Here is a 21,890-nt window from a genome sequence, read left to right on the forward strand (position 1 = left end):
GCAACATTTTAGTTACACTAATGAATAAATTTCGTTGGCTTAATTTTAATAAAATATTATTTGTGTACAACATGAAATATTACGCAACCTAAATTTTTGGACGCAAAATTTATTTCTTGTTTAAGAAATATTAATTCCAATATAAGTACATAATTAAATTAGTACATTAATTAAAATAAAGTTTATAATCTTCGCTTCAAAAAATTTTTTTCATTAAATTTGGGAGACAAATTTTGTAAATTTACGTCCCTCCGTTAAAGTCGCATGTCTTTGAACTAAGGCTAAGTTTCCTTAAAGTAAAGAAACACATTTTTGATTTAAAGAAATTGTCCTTAGATTAAGTGAAATATTGTAACTTTAGATTTAAGATAAAAGCGCTTCAAATATAGGCTAAGGCTTATTTTGGGGATTTAGCGTCTTTGGTTTAAAGTTTTTTTTTTAGAATTAAGAAAACATTGTTTATTTTGAAGTATCCGTTATAATTTGGATTTTTAAACTGGCATTTGTTTGTACGTGATTACCTTTATTAAGGAGTTGGCTGATAAGTCCCCGGTCTGACACATAGATGGCGTCGCTGTATTATTTTTATATAGTACCAACCTTCAAATGATTCGTGTCAAAATTTGACGTCTGTAAGTCAATTAGTTTGTGAGATAGAGCGTTTTTTGTGAAACAACTTTTGTTATTGTGAAAAAACATTTTAACAAAAAGTAATTTAGTGCTTAGATAAAATACTGTTTTCTACAGGGGAAAAATACGGTGGAAGCAAAAACTTGAAATCTTGAAAATCAGTTTCCGGACTCTGCCCCAGGGAAATCAACAATAATTGATTGGTATGCAAAATTCAAGCGTGGTGAAATGAGCATTGAGGACGGTGAACGCAGTGGACGCCCGAAAGAGGTGGTTACCGACGAAAACATCAAAAAAAATCCACAAAATGATTTTGAATGACCGTAAAATGAAGTTGATCGAGATAGCAGAGGCCTTAAAGATATCAAAGGAACGTGTTGGTCATATCATTCATCAATATTTGGATATGAGGAAGCTCTGTGCAAAATGGGTGCCGCGCGAGCTCACATTTGACCAAAAACAACAACGTGTTGATGATTCTGAGCGGTGTTTGCAGCTGTTAACACGTAATACACCCGAGTTTTTCCGTCGATATGTGACAATGGATGAAACATGGCTCCATCACTACACTCCTGAGTCCAATCGACAGTCGGCTGAATGGACAGCGAACGGTGAACCGTCTCCGAAGCGTGGAAAGACCCAAAAGTCCGCTGGCAAAGTAGTGGCCTCTGTTTTTTGGGATGCGCATGGAATAATTTTTATCGATTATCTTGAGAAGGGAAAAACCATCAACAGTGACTATTATATGGCGTTATTAGAGCGTTTGAAGGTCGAAATCGCGGCAAAACGGCCCCATATGAAGAAGAAAAAAGTTTTGTTCCATCAAGACAACGCACCGTGCCACAAGTCATTGGGAACGATGGCAAAAATTCAAGAATTGGGCTTCGAATTGCCTCCCCACCCACCGTATTCTCCAGATCTGGCCCCCAGCGACTTTTTCTTGTTCTCAGACCTCAAAAGGATGCTCGCAAGGGAAAAATTTGGCTGCAATGAAGAGGTGATCGCCGAAACTGAGGCCTATTTTGAGGCAAAACCGAAGGAGTACTACCAAAATGGTATCAAAAAATTGGAAGGTCGTTATAATCGTTGTATCGCTCTTGAAGGGAACTATTTTGAATAATAAAAACGAATTTTGACAAAAAAAATGTGTTTTTCTTCGTTAGACCGGGGACTTATCAGCCAACCTGTTAATAAACCGTGAAAACCGCGATTTTAACTATATTAACTCCGTTCTTTAGACACATAGTTTAGGGAGTTAAAGTTTTTACATTTTGAAGAAATTTTTGAAAATATTAAAATAAATTTGAAAAATTTTGGGGAAAAAAAAATTCGGAAACAAAACGTGGAGTACTTTGACTTTTTGAGTTTTGTCAAAATTCGTACAAATAATCATGATTCATCCAACCTCCACAGCAAACGTAGAAATTTTTAAGCAAAAAACTAAAATTAGATGATAGCTGGAGAATAATTCATTGGATGGAATATTCTGTTCAAAAAATATCCTAAAATGAAATAACTCTAGTTGTTTTAATACCAAAATTGATAATGATTTACTCAGAATATGCAATAGAAACTTTTACTAATTGTGATAAAATTCTAGTCCAGTATAAAAAATAACCACATCTAGATATATCTTTCGGAAACACCATAAAAATTTGGAAAACACGGGACTTTTTCTTTAGTTTCAAAATATTTAATTTTTAAATAAAAATGTAACTCAATTAATAACAATATTTTAGAAAAATAGATTTTTTATACAAAAATTACGGAATATTTTTGTTTAACCAGAAAATGATTTCTATGGTAATGTTATTTGTATACAAAACTGATTTCTTTATATGTATATTTTTTTATTGAAATGCATAGTTAATTAATTTTCTGTTTTGTATATGAAATAAATACTTTTGTTTTGTGTTTAACCACAATAATACGTTTAATTTTAATATTATTTATATTGCCGATTTTTAAAATGCAAGTGCCGATTATGACGATTTTTATCGAAAAAGTGACAATTTTTCTTTAAATTTTATTGGCAGCCCTGCTTGTAATAGTGTTTCTGTTGTTCCCAGTATTATGTGGTTTGTGTAGGCAATAAGAAATTATTTATGTGTATATTACTATTCATCGATAGATGGCGCTCGAGGCAGATTAATTAACAAAATTCTCTCACTACCCATTTTTAAAGTTTTTTTTTTTTTCAAAAAATCTACCAAATTAAAAAAGTACCTTATCTTGACGTTTTTTTATTTTTTTTATTATGAAAAAAAAAATGTTTTCCTCTTATTTTACTTTAGAAGTTTATTTCAATATTTTAAATATTATATGCAGTGCACTCGCCGTAACGTGAACTAATTAAAACCAAGAGAGTTATCGTTAATGAAAATGTTCACCTTAGCGAACTTCAGCGAATTTCAGAACAAAACATAGCCACATTCGGGAGTTTTTCACGTTCTAGCGTGATAGTCTTTTATATTTGTTATTAGTAATATTAAAAAATTAATTTTATGAAAAAATTAAAAAAAATATCAGTGGGTATGGAATTATGAAGCAATTTAAATTAATAATTAAAATTCACGAAAAAAGCCAAACGAGATCACGAAAAAATTCCGTAAGTGTATTTGAAATTGTATTTGGCATTGTGAATCTGCCTTTAACGTCAAATTTCATGTTTTTCGGCGTTAAGGTGAGTATTAAGTTCGAGTTTAGCCGCTAAAGTGAAAACTAAATCAGTAAAAACAAGTATATATGGCCGTAAGTTCGGCCAGGCCGAATCGTATGTACCCTCCACCATGGATTGCGTAGAAACTTCTACGAAAGACTGTCATCCACAATCGAATTACTTGAGATGTGGTATCTTAAATCGTTTTCTAAATTGTGAATTAGTCCATACGTGGTATATATTAGACAAAAAAGTTATGTATAGGTAAGTCTACAAATAATTACGAATCGATATGGACTTTTGCACGGTACGTAGGGAGCCAGAATTGAAATATGGGGGTCGCTTATATGGGAACTATATAAAATTATGAACTTGATATGCACCAATTTTTGTGTGAATGGGGATTGATTTATCTGAGGGCTATATATTACTATATACCGATATGGACCTACACGCAAAGAAAAAAAACGTTTGGAAAACGTGTACCGAAAACGTTTTTCTTTTGTTAGAGTTTTTTGAATTGCTTCGAAAATTTTAAACTTTTATCACCAAAAATATTCGTTTGTTACAAAGTATTTATTTTTTCAATAAAAAGTTATTTTTGAAACAACAACAGAGTCCATTTCGTTTATATCAAACACTGTTCTTTTCTGACTTTTGGTCTTTAATAAAACACATTTTACAGTTCAAAATTTAATATAGTACAATGTAATGTTGAACAGTTTTTTCGGAATCTTCCGAACATATGTAGAATGTATGCAAAAAAAAAAACAACTTTGGTCGAAGGAGGGATCGAACCCACGACCCTTGGCATGAGAGTCAGACGTAGCAACCACTGCTCCACGGTGCCAAACTAAATGTTTGTTTCTGTTAAATAAACTTTGTTTATTCGGTTCGTGGGCGCCGCAAGCTATGCTATATAAATATAACTTATATGGATAATTATCTATTGATGACCATAACAGGTACATAGCTCAGTGGTTAGTGCGTTGGCTTACAAAGTGCATGGTCCACGGTTCGATTCTCCGTCCAGGCGAAAGGTAAAAAAAATTTTAAAATTTATAAATTCGTATAATTTCTTCTACATTGTTGGTATTACAGGAAAAGGTGTTAAGAACTAAAAAAACTCGTGGATGTGAGAAAGATGTGAAGGAAAATGCAATTAGCAAGAAAAAAAATTTTTTTTAGTTAGTCTATATGAAATTGTTGTTACATCCTGGAAAAGAATAAATGTTTATCACAAAAAGTATATACTTTTCTTCCAAATACACTTCCTTACAGCGAAAAGCAAATAAGAAACGAACTTTGTTTGTCTAAAATTTCGTTTGGGAGGAAAGAATTATTTTTTTGCGTGTATTTAGGCATGGTTGTTAACGGCCGTATACTAGCACAATGTACCAAATTTCAACTGACTCGGATGAAATTTGCTCCTCCAAGAGGCTCCAAAACCAAATCTCGGGATCGGTTTATGTGGGAGCTATATATGATTATGGACTGATATGGACCACTTTTGGCATGGTTATTAAATATCACATACTACCTCCACGTACCAAATTTCAACCAGATCGGATGAATTTTGCTTCTCCAAAAGGCATCGGTGGGAGCCACCGTGGTGCAATGGTTAGCATGCCCGCCTTACATACACAAGGTCGTGGGTTCGATTCCTGCTACGACCGAACACCAAAAAGTTTTTTCAGCGGTGGATTATCCCACCTCAGTAATGCTGGTGACATTTCTGAGGGTTTCAAAGCTTCTCTAAGTGGTTTCACTGGAATGTGGAACGCCGTTCGGACCCGGCTATAAAAAGGAGGTCCCTTGTCATTGAGCTTAACATGGAATCGGGCAGCACTCAGTGATAAGAGAGAAGTTCACCACTGTGGTATCACAATGGACTGAATAGTCTAAGTGAGCCTGATACATCGGGCTGCCACATAACCTACCTAATATCAACCAATTCCTGCATGGTTGTTGGATACCATATACTAACATCACGTACCAAATTTCAACCGAATCGGATGAATTTTGCTCTTCCAAGGGGCTCCGGAGGTCAAATCTGGAGATCGGTTTATATGGGGGCTATATATAATTATGCACCGATGTGGACCAATTTTTGCATAGTTGTTAGAGACCATATACTAACACCATGTACCAAGTTTCAGCCGGATCGGACTAAATTTTCTTCTCTTAGAGGCTTCGCAAGCCAAATCTGGGGATCGGTTTATATGGGGGCTATATATAATTATGCACCGATGTGCACCAATTTTTGCATAGTTATTAGAGACCATTTTGCATAGTTATTAGAGCCGGATCGGATGAAATTTTCTTCTCTTAGAGGCTTCGCAAGCAAAATCTGGGGATCGATTTATATGGGGGCTATATATAATTATGAACCGATGGGGACCAATTATTGCATAGTTATTAGAGACCATATACTAACATCATGTACCAAATTTCAGCCGGATCGGATGAAATTTTCTTCTCTTAGAGGCTTCGCAAGCCAAATCTGGGGATCGATTTGTATGGGGGCTATATATAATTATGAACCGATGTGGACCAATTATTGCATGGTTGTTAAGGACCATATATTAACATCATGTACCAAATTTTAGCCGGATCGGATGAAATTTGCTTCTCTTAGAGGGTCTGCAGCCAAATTTGTGGGTCCGTTTATATGGGGGCTATGGGTAAATGTGGACCGATATGGCCCATTTGCAATACCATCCGACATACATCAATAACACCTAGTTGTGCCAAGTTTCAAGTCGATAGCTTGTTTCGTTCGGAAGTTACCGTGATTTCAACAGACGGACGGACGGAAATGCTCAGATCGACTCAGAATTTCACCACGACCCAGAATATATATACTTTATGGGGTCTTAGAGCAATATTTCGAATGACAAAGTTAATATACCCCCATCCTATGGTGGAGGGTATAAAAACGCATAAAATTATACATATTTGTTGCAGATTTTGTTATAACTTGAATAGCCCAAAGCAAATTTTTATAAAGTTTGTATTCCTTAAAATGGATTATTAAAGAAAGGTAATAGTGAAAAAATGACTTTAGCGGCTAAACTCGAACTTAATACCCACCTTTACGGAGTAGTTGGTATAAGAAACAGCGTGTTCACGTTATGCGGTGTTCACGTTACCGCGAGTGCACTGTATTACGATCTCCTATTTACGACAATGTTTTTGGTGTACAAATATCCCTTGAATTGTAAAGTTGTCGAATTTTAAAAGTTTGAACGATTTACCTTGCACGAGCAAGGGAAAGATACTAACTCGTTAAAAAGGGAGAAGTTACTCATAATGCGAGTTTGAGGGTATGACTTAACACGAAAATTAAAATTTTTAATGCTATTGAATTTATAGAAAATATTGTCAAAATTTTATTTCTATAGAAAATTTTGTAAAAATTGTTGTTTCCATAGAAATTTTTGTCAAAATTTTATTTCTGCAGAAAATGTTCTCTAAATTTTATTTCTCTATCTATATCACGAATTCTACCAATCTACTAAACGGTAAAAAATCTACCATTATTGGTAGAATTCTACAAACCGTGGCAACCGTAATCAGTAAATTTCTAAATCCTTTACTCATGCTTACATATAGGGGTTACATTTTATATTTCAGAATTTGAGAACAAAAAACGAATGTTTTTGAGCAATTAAACATTGTGTGGGATCGATCCAATAAGTACAATTTTTTTGACGGTCAAATGCTCATATAATATTGAATATATGCTGGTCCCACTAATGCCTAAGGTTGTATCAATCTGACGATAGCACATCACGATCTTCCAATATCAGCATCAATGGTTTCCGGAACAATAACTGCATTTCGACTACCTTCACGAAATTCCTCTTGGAAACACTGGTCCTAAGATTGAATTAGGTCCATCGATACGTTGTTCTTGAGTTAGTCCACGTTGAAAATTGTAAAAAAATATTCGCTCGAATCTTTTAAGTTGCTGCAAACAACGCCCATATAGCAAAAATGTGAATTTTAACCCTTTCACTACCGAAATAAATCTAATGTTAAAAACTTTTATTTTTCATCTGTTTTAGTTGTACTAACAGCATGTAGAACAAAAATTGTCATTTTAAAAATCTACCTCAATTACTTTAAGAGCAATATGAGCTTGTTCTGAAAACTTGATTCATGAATTGTGACCAAATTGCCTTACGAAAATAAGCGCTATTTGGCATATAATATCTTTCAAAGTGTGAGAAAAAATACAAATACAAAGAACTCGTAAAAGTATCAGCTATAGTTTTTGTATAAATGTCCATTTATTAGAAACATACAGTAGAAAAATTGTCTTAAATTTTCGTTTATTGTTAAAGAAGTTTATACAAATTTATTTTAGACCTCACCAATATGGACAATATTTATAGCTTATTTAGATTAAAGCCTCTACTTTAAAATAACATCGAGAAATAAATCGAAACTAAGTGGGAAAATAGAATTTGGTGTCTTTTTCGAATGTCCTTCTTAGTGGTCATCGGTAGTGAAAGGGTTAAGGTGAGGAATTAAGAACGTGTAAGAGCACCAAAATACCACCGAGTTGGATGGAGATGGCACTTTGAGACAAAAGCAAATGGCAGCAATGTTAAATGTTGCACAACAAACAATTCCTGACCGTTTAACATCTATGGGAAATATCCAAAAGTGTGCAAAATGAATGCCACAGCTCATTTCATACCTGTATACCTGATATTTAAAATATCACAGAAAACGAAAATTTTATAAATGAGATCTCTACCCTAATTTTAATTTAATTGATCCTAAATTTGAAGATAGATAGGTGTCGTTATTTTAAAGAAGCCATATCTTTGGCTCGGAATCAATACCAAAATCTTTAAGGGAAGGCCAAAATCCTTGGCTTTAAATCTATGACCAATAAAATTAAAATTGGGATACAGATCTCATTTATCAATTTTTCATTCTCTTTTCGCGGTTTATTAATAAAGGTAATCACGTACAAACAAATGCCAGTTTAAAAATCCAAATTATAACGGATACTTCAAAATAAAAAATGTTTTCTTAATTCTAAAAAAAACTTTAAACCAAAGGTGCTAAATCCTCAAAATAAGTCTTAGCCTATATTTGTAGCGCTTTTATCTCAAATCTAATGTTTCAATATTTTAGTTAATTTAAGGACAATTTCTTTAAATTAAAAATGTGTTTCTTTAATTTAAGGAAAATTAGCCTTAGCTCAAAGACATGCGATGTTAACGAAGGGACGCAAATTTGCAAAATTTGTGTCCTAAATTTAATGAAAAAATTTTTAAGCAAAGATTATAAACTTTATTTTAATTAAAATTTCATTATTTTAAAGAAATTTGTCCTTAATATTTTGTAAATTTTGCATCCTAAAATTTAGGTTGCGTAATCTTTAATATCACGTAAATATTTTTTTCAGTGTATTTTCAACTTAAAGATGATGATTTACTCTGAGCTTAGTTCATTTTGCTATATAAAAATACCATAATCAATAAAATAGTTTTGTTTTAAAATCAATTTTTCTTTATTTACGAATCATTTTTAGTATACTAACCTATCGAAAAATAATTCAAGATATTATTGCCCAAAACAAAAAAAAACAAGAACGGCATACTATCATATTTTATACTACATAAAAGAATACTGTTAAAATCATGAAAATTGAATTTTGTGAATGTATTAAGCATAGCAAACTTGGTATCGCTAATATCTATAGTAGTTTGGCTTAAAAGGTCCAGATCTATTAAGACCTAAATATTTGGCCTGTTCATCGGTTAGCTCAGTTAAATGGGCATCAAATGTGGGTAAATGTAAACTGGCCACATATTCATCTAAATTGAAAGAAACAAAAACAAATAGATTTTAATTGAGACACTGACAACTCTCTTCGTAATTATATCAGCCAAACTTACCCATTTTCTTTGGTAACAAATAAACATCGGATTTATAACGTCCCTGTTGGGCATTGTATAGTTCAATTAAAGCCAGAGCTTGTGTAGAGGCAGCTACCGAGACAACAAATGATGGTACTGTGGAGCAAGACATATTCACCAATCTTCCTTCGGCCAATAGAATAATCATACGACCATCAGGCCATATAATATGATCAACTTGTGAACGGACACTTTCCCATCTCAATTCGGGTGTTTGAATACTATTCTGAAATTTAAAAATAATACAATATGTATTGAAATATAATGTAAATTCATAAGCTTTAAATCCAAAATGCATTCAGGCTAGTCAAGCTTTTACTCGTGAAAAACATAGATTACCGCAATCTCTCAATGAAATGGCTAAGCAGTATAACTGCTAGCTGACTTTTTCTTTTCGAGAATGAGGGGAACAGGAAAATGTTAACTATATGGGGCTCCTTTAAGAAAATCGGATGGAAATTGCGGCTTCCATGCCCTCAAGAAATCAAATCGGTAGATCGGTGTATATGGAGGCTATAACATGGCTCTTTAGTGACTAAAACTACATCGATGTGTTACAAACGAAATGGCGAACTTATTATACCCCCTTAATCATCCTATGGTGGTGGTATACCCACCATGTATGTAGGACGTATGCCTTAACTAAGTTGGTTTGAAATACAAAGGTTCCACTGCAATCTTTCCTAACCTAAAATTCAACTCACCACATCAATTTCCGAATTAGAATGTCCCATATTACAGACAATGCATCCATTTTTCATGCGATCCATATGCTCGCGAGTGACTACGTTCTTATTTCCTGTTGCAGTTACCACAACATCCACATTACGGATGACTTCGTTTAATGTCACTACACGATGACCATCCATGCTGTAAAGAAAAATATTTTTAATCATATATTCTTAATTCACACACACACGCATATACAAATAATACTTTGCTCCTAGTAAAAATCTTAGATGAATAAAATTCCGGACTAAGCCTTAACAATGAGGTTATTTCTCATTGAGCTAAATTTAGAAAAGTTCACCTCTTGTGATATCACTGTGACATGTATTGTCCAAGTGAACCTGCAATGCCGGGCTGTCCCTTTAACTTACCATAATCCACGCTAATGGATCAATTATAGGAAATCCAAGCTATGTTAGAATGTGTCGAATAGATCGAATAGACTGGGACGCTTGCAAAATGAATCTGAGGGTTTATAAGCGAGAACTGAGAAAGGCTCAGCACAACTCTTGGACTGATTATTGTAGTAATATTGAAAACACATCCGAGGCTTCCATACTACGGAAAGTATTAGCTCCGGGTTTCATTAAAACATTGGAGACCCAATGGACATCATCCAGTGAGAAGACGCTGGACCTATGCACATCGCTATACTCAGACAGTCAACCTACACGCCAGATATCTGTAATAACGGGTCGCTGCCTGATATGCAAGTTTGCAAAACCAATTGGCGTGAAGTATAATGACAATTACATAAGCTGTCATGATCAGGGTTGGCCTGTCACAAACTGTGACTTTTGCGACATACGTTTGCGACGGTATAATACGTATGTCGCAAAAGTCGTAAACCTACTGTAGAAAACCAAATTTTGAATAGAAGAAATCCTGAACATTTTTTAATTTAGTTTGACAGCATTTGCTGTGAGTTTCTGCAGAAATTTGTGAAAGTTTTCCCATGGTCAAGCCTATTTTCTTAGGTGGTATCGAAATTCCCGTTAGTGAGTGTGTAAAATACCTTGGAGTTATATTGGACAGGAGACTGAACTTAAAGCTAAGAAAGGACGAGGAAATCCACGGTTACCCTGTATTCGTGCAAAAAGCAATAGGGAAAATGTGGGGACTAAAACCGAAAATTGTGAACATTCCTAAGAATTGAAACTTCTTCGCACCTACCATCGTCTTGGATATCATCGAATTCGCTGCTTAGCCGACGCGACTAAAGTATTTTCAGTTTGCGACTTTTGTTACTTTTTTTACATTTACGACGCGTATGTGACGTTTACGACGTTTACAACTTTGCGACAGTCGCAAACCTAAAAAAGTTTGATACAGACCATCTCTGGTCATGATGCAGAGGAAAAGGAGGAAACACCTACAATGCGAATATCCTGCATTTTGTGTTGTGGTTGGTTCAACAGAAGTAAATGATCGGGTGGGTTCAACTGTAGAAATTAGGAGCGCCTATATGTAATAAGTACATTTAGTTAATATGGTATCGCAGTGGACTGAATAGTCTAATAAAGCGGGTTGCCACTTACACCTAACCTAATCCATCGGCTCGAAAACGAAGCCGACGGTTGCCAGAATTCTACCAAAAATGGTAGATTTAGTACTGTTTGATAGATTTGTAGAATTCTTTATGTTTTGGTAGATTTCGCAAAAAAAATCCTCACCAACTAAGGGGTACTTAACAACGAAATAAAGTTTTAACAAAATTTTCTATAGAAATAAAATTTTGACAAAATCTTCTATGGAAATAAAATTTTAGACAAAATCTTCTATTGAAATAAAATATTTGACAAAATTTTATATAAAAATAAAATTTTGACAAAATTTTCAATAGAAATAAAATTTTGACAAAATATTCAATAGAAATAATATATTGACAAATTTTCCATATAAATAAACTTTTGAGAAAATTTTTTATAGAAATAAAATTCTGACAAAATTTTCTATAGAAATAAAATTTTGAAACAATTTTCTATAGAAATAAGATTTTTGACAAAATTTTCTATAGCACTACAATGTTGTCAACATTTTCTATACAAAAAAATTTTTGACAAAATTTTCTATAGAAATAAAATTTCTGACAACATTTTCTATAGAAACAAAATTTCTGACAAAATTTTCTAGAGAAATGTAATTATTGACAATATTTTCTACAGAAATAAATATTTTATAAATTTTTGATAGAAATAAAATGTTGACAAAAATTTCCATAGAAATAAAAATTTGACAAAATTTTCTATAGCAATGCAATGTTGACAAAATTTTCTATAGAAATAAAATTTCGGACAAAATTTTCTAAAGAAATAAAATTTCTGACAAAATTTTGAAAAAATTTTCCATAGAAATAAAATTTTGAAAAATTTTTTGACAAAATTTTCAATAGAAATAACATTTTTGACAAGATTTTCTATAGCAATACAATGATGACAAAATTTTCTATAGAAATAAAATTTTGACAAAATTTTCCATAGAAATAAAATGTTGACAAAATTTTCTATAGAAATAAAGTTTATGGCAAAATTTTTTATAGAAATAAAGTGTTGATAAAATTTTCTATAGTAATAAAATTTTGATAAAAAAGTTTTCTATAGAAATAAAATTTTATATAAAACTAAAATTATTGTTGTTTTTGATTTCAGCTTAAAACCATGCATTGACTAAACTACAAGTATAGCTTAACCAACAGAAGAAATGTATGCTTGTCAAATTTATTTGGGCAAATCCCTATAGACTGCAAGATGGTTGGATGTACAGCTGTTTCGGAATTACCACATTCCTCATCAGCATCCTCTACTTGCAGCAAAACTATCAACCAATTATCAGAGTAAATTAGGGTAATTCACTCAACCCAAAGTGAACTACACTTGAACCTTCCGAAAAAAGGTTTGATAGTCGGCTACTGCCTAAACAAGTTTGCAAACATATCTCTTTTCCTTTGCCAAACTCAAATCATCGATTTGAATGTAGTTGGCTGGGTTTGTAGCTGGGCAGTAGCCGACTATCAAACCTTTTTTTCGGAAGGTTCAAGAGTAGGATGCTGATGAGGAATGTGGTAATTCCGAAACAGCTGTACATCCAACCATCTTGCAGTCTATAGGGCTTTGCCCAAATAAATTTGACAAGCATACTTTTCCTCTGTTGGTTAAGCTACACTTGTATTTAGTTAAGTCAATGCATGGTTTTAAGCTGAAATCAAAAACAACAATAATGATTGAAGAGAATCCAACAATAACAAACAAAACGAATAAAACTAAAATTTTGACAAAAAATTTTATAGAAATAATATGTTGACAAAATTTTCTATAGAAATAAAATTTTGACAAAATTTTCAATAGAAATAATATATTGACAAAATTTTCCATGGAAATAACATTTTGTCAAAATTTTCCAATTTTATTATAAAAATAAAATTTTTGGCAAAATATTTTATAGAAGTAAAGTGCTGACAAAATTTTCCATAGAAATAAAAAAATATTTATATAGAAAACTTCTAAAAAATAAAACTTTGGCAAAATTTTCTATAGAAATAAAATTTTGACAAAATTTTCAATAGAAATAATATATTGACAAAATTTTCCATAGAAATAAAATTTTGACAAATTTTTTTATAGAAATAAAATTTTGACAAAATTTTCTATAGAAATCAAATTTTGACACAATTAGAAAATAAGATTTTTCTGTTTGGTAGTTTTTTTGGTAAAATTTTCTAAAAATTTTTGTAGATTATTTTTGGCTCGAGTGGCAACCGTGCTCGGGACACGATAAGATGATCTGAGTACCAGGACATACTGAATACATAAAAGGAAAGAAATATATGATTTTCACTTTTGACATTGCAAATCTCTGACCTACTATTTCACGCTTTTTCTGGCCTTGCCCTAATACACTCCAAAGTCAGAAGAAGACTGTTACTACTGATTACCAAAAAAACTATTGCTGTTGGAGGACTAAAGAATAATGAAGATTTTTAAAGAAATTTTGCTGTAGAATAAAAATTAATTTCATTTGTCTAAAATATGAAAGCAAAATAATTTTTCTTTGTGTATATAATTTAAGTAAATTGCCTTCCCAAATACAAGGTTGAAGTTCAACTAGATATGCACTCACCTGGCTTGTAATGCACAAATCGGATCAATCTCTGTGACATAAACAATGCAACCTTGGGCTTTAAGACTTTTTGCGCAACCTTTACCCACTTCTCCATAACCACAAACAACAATTTGTTTGCCTCCAAACATTATATCGGTAGTACGTTTAAGACTGCAAATGATATTCAAAAACCAAATAAATAATCCATATAACACTTTCCCAAGATATCCTACCTATCCAATATAGCATCTTGCATGCTATAGAAATTGTCAAATTTCATTTTGGTCACAGAATCATTTACATTTATGGCAGGTACAGTTAATTTACCATTCTTGGACATATGGTATAAACGATGAACACCGGTAAGACTTTCCTCAACAATGCCCTTAATATCCTTGAATAGATTTGGATATTTTTTAAACATTAAATGTGTGGCATCACCACCATCATCAAGGATCAAATTAGGTTCCCATCCATTGGCACTGATACATTTGTCCAAGCACCACCAGAAATCTTCTTCGGTTTCACCACGCCAAGCGAATATGGGAACACCGGCTTCAGCCAAAGCGGCAGCTACAGCATTCTGAAAATAGAAACAATCGATATGAATTTTGTGTAAGGCAGCCTTTTTTGGACCTGTTTTCTATTCCGCTATACCTGTGTTGAATAAATATTACAAGCAGCCCAACGTACAGATGCCCCCAATTCGATAAGGGTCTCAATAAGGACAGCCGTCTGGGCATTGATATGAGTACAGCAAACAATTTTGGCATTCTTCAAAGGTTTATCATCGCAAGCTCGCCTCCTGAGGGTCATAATACCAGGCATTTCCTGTTCGGCAATTTCGATTTCCCTACGACCAAAAGCATGCTGACCGGTGACATTTTTAACACAGAAATCGGTGAAACCTTTAGTGTTACGTTGGGTTTTTTCACGTGGCGAAATTTCATCCTCATCTGAGCTACCCGTAAAACAGGCTGCAATAAAAAATCACCATAAATTTTATTAGAATGCCCTTCTGTAGAGAAATATTATCTTTGATTTTTATTACCAGAGCTGAAGGAGCATGTTGATGCTGCTGAAGAACGTCTTCTGGTACTAATGGCTTTTTTCAGTGCTGCCGGTTGAGCCGATTCTTGCTAAAATTATAGAAAAAAAATATTTAAAGTTGTAAGTACACAAAAAAATTCTGATTCAATCACGAAATTAATTGATCCAATTAATTTTTTAATTGAAATGTCTTCAATCACAGAAATGATAGTATCAATTAAAAAATTAATTGAAGGTCAATTAAAAAATTAATTGATCCAATTAAAAAATTATTTGATACTATTAATTTTTATAATTGATTTTTGTTTCAATTAAAAAATTTGTTGAATCAATTAAATTTTTAATTGAATATTTTTTAAAACTCAATTAAAATTTTAATTGGAAAACTTTTCGTGAAATTTTTTTCTGTGTAATGTACAACATTTTCTAGTCATATTCCCAGCTTATTTACTCCTACACTTGGGAGCCACAGCGGTGCAAGGGTTAGCACACCCCTCTTGCATACACAGTGTCATGGGTTCAAACCCAGTTTCGACCAAGCATCAGAAAGTTTTTCACCGGTGGATTGTCCCACCTCAGCAATGCTGGTGACATTTCTGAGTGTTTCAAAGCTTCTCTAAGTGGTTTCACTGCAATGTGGAACGCCATTCCGACTCTGCTATAAAATGGAGGTTCCTTGTCATTGAACTTAACATAGAATCGGGCAGCACTCATTGATAAGAGAGATGTTCACCACTGTGGTATCAAAATGGACTGAATAGTCTAAGTGAGCCTGAAATATCGGGCTGCCACTATACCTAACCTACCCCTACACTTAAATATTAAAACCAAAAAGAAAAGTCCCTAGATTTTCCTTTGTGTAGGTGGTGAAAACATCGATTAACCGGATACGATTACTAAAACAGCAAAGGGACAATTGACATTTTCGGTTATTTCGAAAACCGGTTTTGAACATTGCTTAACTGGTTTCCTGTATTTCAATGTAATTTCTATCTACTTTGACCTATTTTGCCCCGGAAAGTCGAACATTGCTACAAGTTGTACTTTTCACCAATCAGCGCAAATAAATATTATTCTTCCAGTGGGGTGTTTTCCCCAAATTGGGGATATTTTTCGTGGATGGCTTGGTGGTTTTTACCAGTTTGATGACTGTTGTGGGTATTTTTTTTTTTTTTGTCGAACTCGGTTCAATAGGTTTTTATGAAATTCTTTATATTTCATCATTATTAAAAAGAAGTAGAGGAATGAAAACATTGTTCCTCGTTATTACACGGCATACAATAGGATGCAAATGGAGACTGTAAACTAAAAATGGGCATATGGTTTTATTTTGGGAAGCCCAAGGGCTAATTTTGCTCAGAAATTATTACTGTGAAATTATTTCGTGAATACTCGGCCGTAAGTGTTGCCCACTCATCAGTATTCATCACTGACTTGAACAATAACAGGTTGGCTGATAAATCCCCGGTCTGACACATAGACGGCGTCGCTACTATTAAATGCATTTTATTTTTATATAGCACCAATCTTAAAATGATTCATGTCAAAATTTGACGTCTGTAAGTCAATTAGTTTGTGAGATAGAGCGTCTTTTGTGAAGAAACTTTCGTTATTGTGAAAAAAAATCGAAAAAGGAATTTCGTGTTTTGATAAAATACTATTTTCTGAAGGGAAAAAATACGGTGGAAGCAAAAACTTGGATTGATAATGAGTTTCCGGACTCTGCCCCAGGGAAATCAACAAAAATTGATTGGTATGCAAAATTCAAGCGTGGTGAAATGAGAACGGAGGACGGTGAACTCAGTGGACGCCCGAAAGAGGTGGTTACCGACGAAAACATAAAAAAAATCCACAAAATGATTTTGAATGACCGTAAAATGAAGTTGATCGAGATAGCAGAGACCTTAAAGATATCAAAGGAACGTGTTGGTCATCTCATTCATCAATATTTGGATATGCGGAAGCTCTGTGCAAAATGCGTGCCTCGGAGTTCACATTTGACCAAAAACAACAACGTGTTGATGATTCTGAGCGGTGTTTGCCGCTGTTAACTCGTAATACACCCGAGTTTTTCCGTCGATATGTGACAATGGATGAAACATGGCTCCATCACTACACTCCTGAGTCCAATCGACAGTCGGCTGAGTGGACAGCGACCGGTGAACCGTCAAAGTAATGGCCTCTGTTTTTTGGGATGCGCATGGAATAATTTTTATCGATTATCTTGAGAAGGGAAAACCCATCAACAGTGACTATTATATGGCGTTATTGGAGCGTTTTAAGGTCGAAATCGCGGCAAAACAGCCCCATATGAAGAAGAAACAAGTATATACGGCCGTAAGTTCGGCCAGGCCGAATCTTATGTACCCTCCACCATGGATTGCGTAGAAACTTCTACGAAAGACTCTCATCCACAATCGAATTACTTGGGTTGTGGTATCTTAAAACTTCTTATCATCATTTTCTAAATTGTGAGTTATTCCATACGTAGTATATATTCGACAAAAAAGTTATGTATAGGTAAGTCTACAAATAATTACAAATCGACATGGACTTTGGACGGTACGTAGAGAGCCAGAATTATATCGGGGCTATATAGAATTATGAACTTGACATGGACCCATTTTTGTGTGATTGGGAATCGATTTATCTGAGGGCTATATAAACTATAGACCGATATGGACCTAGTTAGGCATGGTTGCTAACGGCCATATACCAGCACAATGTACCAAATTTCAACTGACTCGGATCTCGGGATCGGTTTAAATGGGGGCTATATATGATTATGGACTGATATGAACCAATTCCTGCATGGTTGTTGGATACCATATACTAACATCACGTACCAAATTTCAACCGAATCGGATGAATTTGGCTCTTCCAAGGGACTCCGGAGGTCAAAGCTGGGGATCGGTTTATATGGGGCCTATAAATAATTATTGACCGATTTCGATCAATTTTTGCATGGGTATTTGAGGCCATATATTAACACCACGTACCAAATTTCAACTGAATCAGATTAATTTTGGTCTTCCAAGAGGCTCCGGAGTTCAAATCTTGTGATCGGTTTATATGGGGGCTATATATAATAATGGACCGATGTGGAACGATGTTGCGTGGTCATTAGGGACCATATACTAACACCATGTACCAAATTTCAGCCGGATCGGATGAAATTTGCTTCTCTTAGAGGCTCCGCAAGCCAAATCGGGGGATTGGTTTATATGAGGGCTATATTTAATTGTGGACCGATGTGGACTAATTTTTCCGTGGTTGTTAGAGACCATATACTAATGCAATTTCATCCGGATCGGATGAAATTGCAAGCCAAATTTGGGGGTCCGTGTATATGGGGGCTATACGTAAAAGTGGACCGATATGGCCCATTTGCAATATCATCCGACCTACATCAATAAAAACTACTTGTGCCAAGTTTCAAGTCGATAGCTTGTTTCGTTCGGATATTACCGTGATTTCAACAGACGGACGGACGAACGGACGGACATGCTCAGATCGACTCAGAATTTCACCACGACCCAGAATACATATACTTTATGGGATCTTAAAGCAATATTTCGATGTGTTACAAACGGAATGACAAAGTTAATATACCCCGATCCTATGGTGGAGGGTATAAAAAGTGTTCTTCCACCAAGACAACGCATCGTGCCACAAGTCATTGAGAACGATGGCGAAAATTCATGAATTGGGCTTCGAATTGCTTCCCCACCCATCGTATTCTCTAGATCTGGCCCCAGCGACTTTTTCTTGTTCTCAGACCTTAAAAGGATGCTCGCAGGGAAAAATTTGGCTGCAATGAAGAGGTGATCGCCGAAACTGAGGCCTATTTTGAGGAAAACCCGAAGGAGTATGTACTACCAAAATGGTATCAAAAAATTGGAAGGTCGTTATAATCGTTGTATCGCTCTTGAAGGGAACTATGTCGAATAATAAAAACGAATTTTGACAAAAAAATGTGTTTTTCTTTGTTAGACCGGGGACTTATCAGCCAACCTGTTATTGTTAGTTTACTGCAAATTATTAGGTAGATTATTCCAGAGACGTATGGTGTAAACAACGAAATGCCACTCAGAGACTAGGCTTCGATACCGCATTGGAACAATTTTTTTACCCCTGGTACGCGTGGCAACCAGCAAACAATTCGCATCCGTATAACAATGAGGGCATAACATATGTCTTAGGAAGCAGAATCCTAGTCTTCAATGGAGTCAACCTCTGTGCAAACCATAATGACCTCAACTTAACATACAATACCCAATTTTAATTCTAATCACTTAGCAATAAGAATAAAACGACTTCATTGAAAAGTATATCGACCTTTGGAATAGGAAAAAACTTAAAATGTTTTGTTAAGGACTTGAAATCGTTGGCTTCATGACAATATTTTTTTTTTCAGTATAATACGCATCTTTAGTTAATGGATCAAAATGGACAACTTGTAAACAAGATACCAAGGCGAAACTTTTCTGTTCCATAATGTAGAAAATTCCGTCTGCAATACTAATAAAGTGAGAAAATATTCTTTATGGATTTATCACCAAATAAAAAAGAGTATTTACAAAACTCATAACAAAACCAAAACAATCTCGTTTAAATCTAGTTTTCACAGATTGAATAAAACTGTATCTCACATATAGCAATTAGCCGATATGCTATAAATTAATTAACATTTCCATACTAATGGCTGTGTTTGATGACAAACAAAAATAGCTGATCTGAATGACCAGAATATGCCAGCTGACAATTGGATTCAATTCAAACAACAAAATTTCCCATATCTACAAATATTCCTTCCACTTGGCTTGATAAACATTTCAATATTGATTCTTAGTACCAGATTTCCGTTTTATGCATTTGGGTACGAGTATTATTAATCACGTGCCTTTGCCTTGGTCGTTGGGTACTTGCAGAGACATTGTCATACTTACTTAATTTATTATTATCTTTGGGTGTTATTTTGAAAGATATTTTTTGAAATGTTTTCAAATTTATTGTCGTCATTGAGTCTTCTCTGATATTACATACGTTTCTATTTTTTTTTTTCAATTTTGATTTTATTTAAAATATTATTTTGGTGTCAAGATTTGAAATGGTGATTAAATTGTATTTTATTTATTACTTGGAAATAGGTAGTCTACCTACCCATTAGCGTTGGCTCTATCAATTTATTGGGAATAATAAAAGTAGTAATTAAAATATATAAAATTCGCTTTAATTATAAATATTATTTGAAAATTCATAAATCTTTAAAATAAATACAGTAAAACTTATCAGCAGAGAACACCCCCCGGCAGCCTATATTTTGCTCATATTTGAAAAAAAAAAAACAACTTGTAACAATTAACAGAAAATTAACTGGAATAGCAACACTTTCTTAATCAAAACATCGAAAGTCAATTCGACATTAAGTTAGTTCATGGAAATAATTGTAATTTAGATTAAATGTTCTTAAGCCAAAGATTTCATGCCCTTAAACTCAAAAATGTCATTTTTGTCAATGGTTAGCATGCCCGCCTTGCATACACAAGGTCGTGGATTCGATTGCTTCTACGACCGAACACCAAAAAGTTTTTCAGCGGTGGATTATCCCACCTCAGTAATGCTGGTGACATTTCTGAGGGTTTCAAAGCTTCTCTAAGTGGTTTCACTGGAATGTGGAACGTCGTTCGGACTCGACTATAAAAAGGAGGTCCCTTGTCATTGAGCTTAATATGGAATCGGGCAGCACTCAGTGATAAGAGAGAAGTTCACCACTGTGGTATCACAATGGACTGAATAGTCTAAGTGAGTCTGGTACATCTGACTGCCACATAACCTAACCTAACACCAAATCCCAAATCAAAAATGGGTGTTTACGAATTTTTAAGCATTTTTCCCGTCCACTATTTCAAATCTGTGGTCATATTACATACGTTTCTAGTTTTCAATTTTGATTTTACTTAAAATATTATTTTGGTGTCAGGATTTGAAATGGTGATTAAAGTGTATTATATTTATTACTTGGAAATAGGTAGTCTACCTACCCATTAGCGTTGGCTCTATGAATTTATTGGGAATAATAAAAGTAGTAATTAATATATAAAAAAAATCCTCTTTAATTATAAATATTATTAGAAAATCCATAAATCTTTAAAATAACTACAGTAAACCTTATCAGCAGAGAACACCCGCCGGCAGCCTATATTTTGCTCATATCTGAGAAATGTCAACTTGTAAAAATTAACAGAAAACAAGTATATATGGCCAGGCTGAATCTTATGTACCCTCCACCATGGATTGCGTAGAAACTTCTACTAAAGACGGTCATCCACAATTAAATTACTTGGGTTGCGGCCGATGGCAAGGCATCTTCAAACTTCTTAACATCATCTTCTAAATTGTAAGTTAGCCCATGCGGGATATATAGTAGACAAAAGAAAGATCGATTAAATACGTATATATTCAGTTCTTGACCGGTATTTATAGGAAAGAAATAATAACGAACCGATATGAACTTTTGTGAGGTACTCGTAATTATGGAGCCAGAAATGAAATATGGGGGTAGCTTTATATGGGGGCTATATACAATTATGAACACGATTCTACCAAAAATTGCAGATTTTTTTACTGTTTGGTAGATTGGTAGAATTCTTGATGTTTTGGAAGATTTTGCAAAATATTCCTCTCCAACTCATCACAATGCTACATAAATTTTCTATAGAAATAACATTTTGACAAAAGTTTCTACAGAAATAAATTTCTGACAAAATTTTCTATAGAAA

The 21,890-nt window shown here is 33.9% G+C and overlaps 1 protein-coding gene across 1 annotated transcript in view; it reads right to left on the reverse strand.

Moving 5' to 3' along the window:
* Positions 1-8,798: 8,798 nt before the first annotated feature.
* LOC142221807 (adenosylhomocysteinase-like 2) overlaps positions 8,799-21,890 on the reverse strand; it is a 45,157-nt gene continuing 32,065 nt past the window's right edge. The window contains exons 3-9 of the mRNA XM_075291634.1: positions 15,110-15,197; positions 14,716-15,035; positions 14,292-14,641; positions 14,077-14,229; positions 9,936-10,101; positions 9,211-9,457; positions 8,799-9,129 (exon numbers count right to left, since the gene is read on the reverse strand). Of these exons, the coding sequence (XP_075147749.1) occupies positions 9,002-9,129; positions 9,211-9,457; positions 9,936-10,101; positions 14,077-14,229; positions 14,292-14,641; positions 14,716-15,035; positions 15,110-15,197 (1,452 nt within the window). The 3' untranslated portion in view covers positions 8,799-9,001. The remainder of the gene's footprint in view (positions 9,130-9,210; positions 9,458-9,935; positions 10,102-14,076; positions 14,230-14,291; positions 14,642-14,715; positions 15,036-15,109; positions 15,198-21,890) is intronic.

The sequence above is a fragment of the Haematobia irritans genome, chromosome 1 (assembly GCF_050003625.1).
Source record: "Haematobia irritans isolate KBUSLIRL chromosome 1, ASM5000362v1, whole genome shotgun sequence".
NCBI lineage: Eukaryota > Metazoa > Arthropoda > Insecta > Diptera > Muscidae > Haematobia > Haematobia irritans.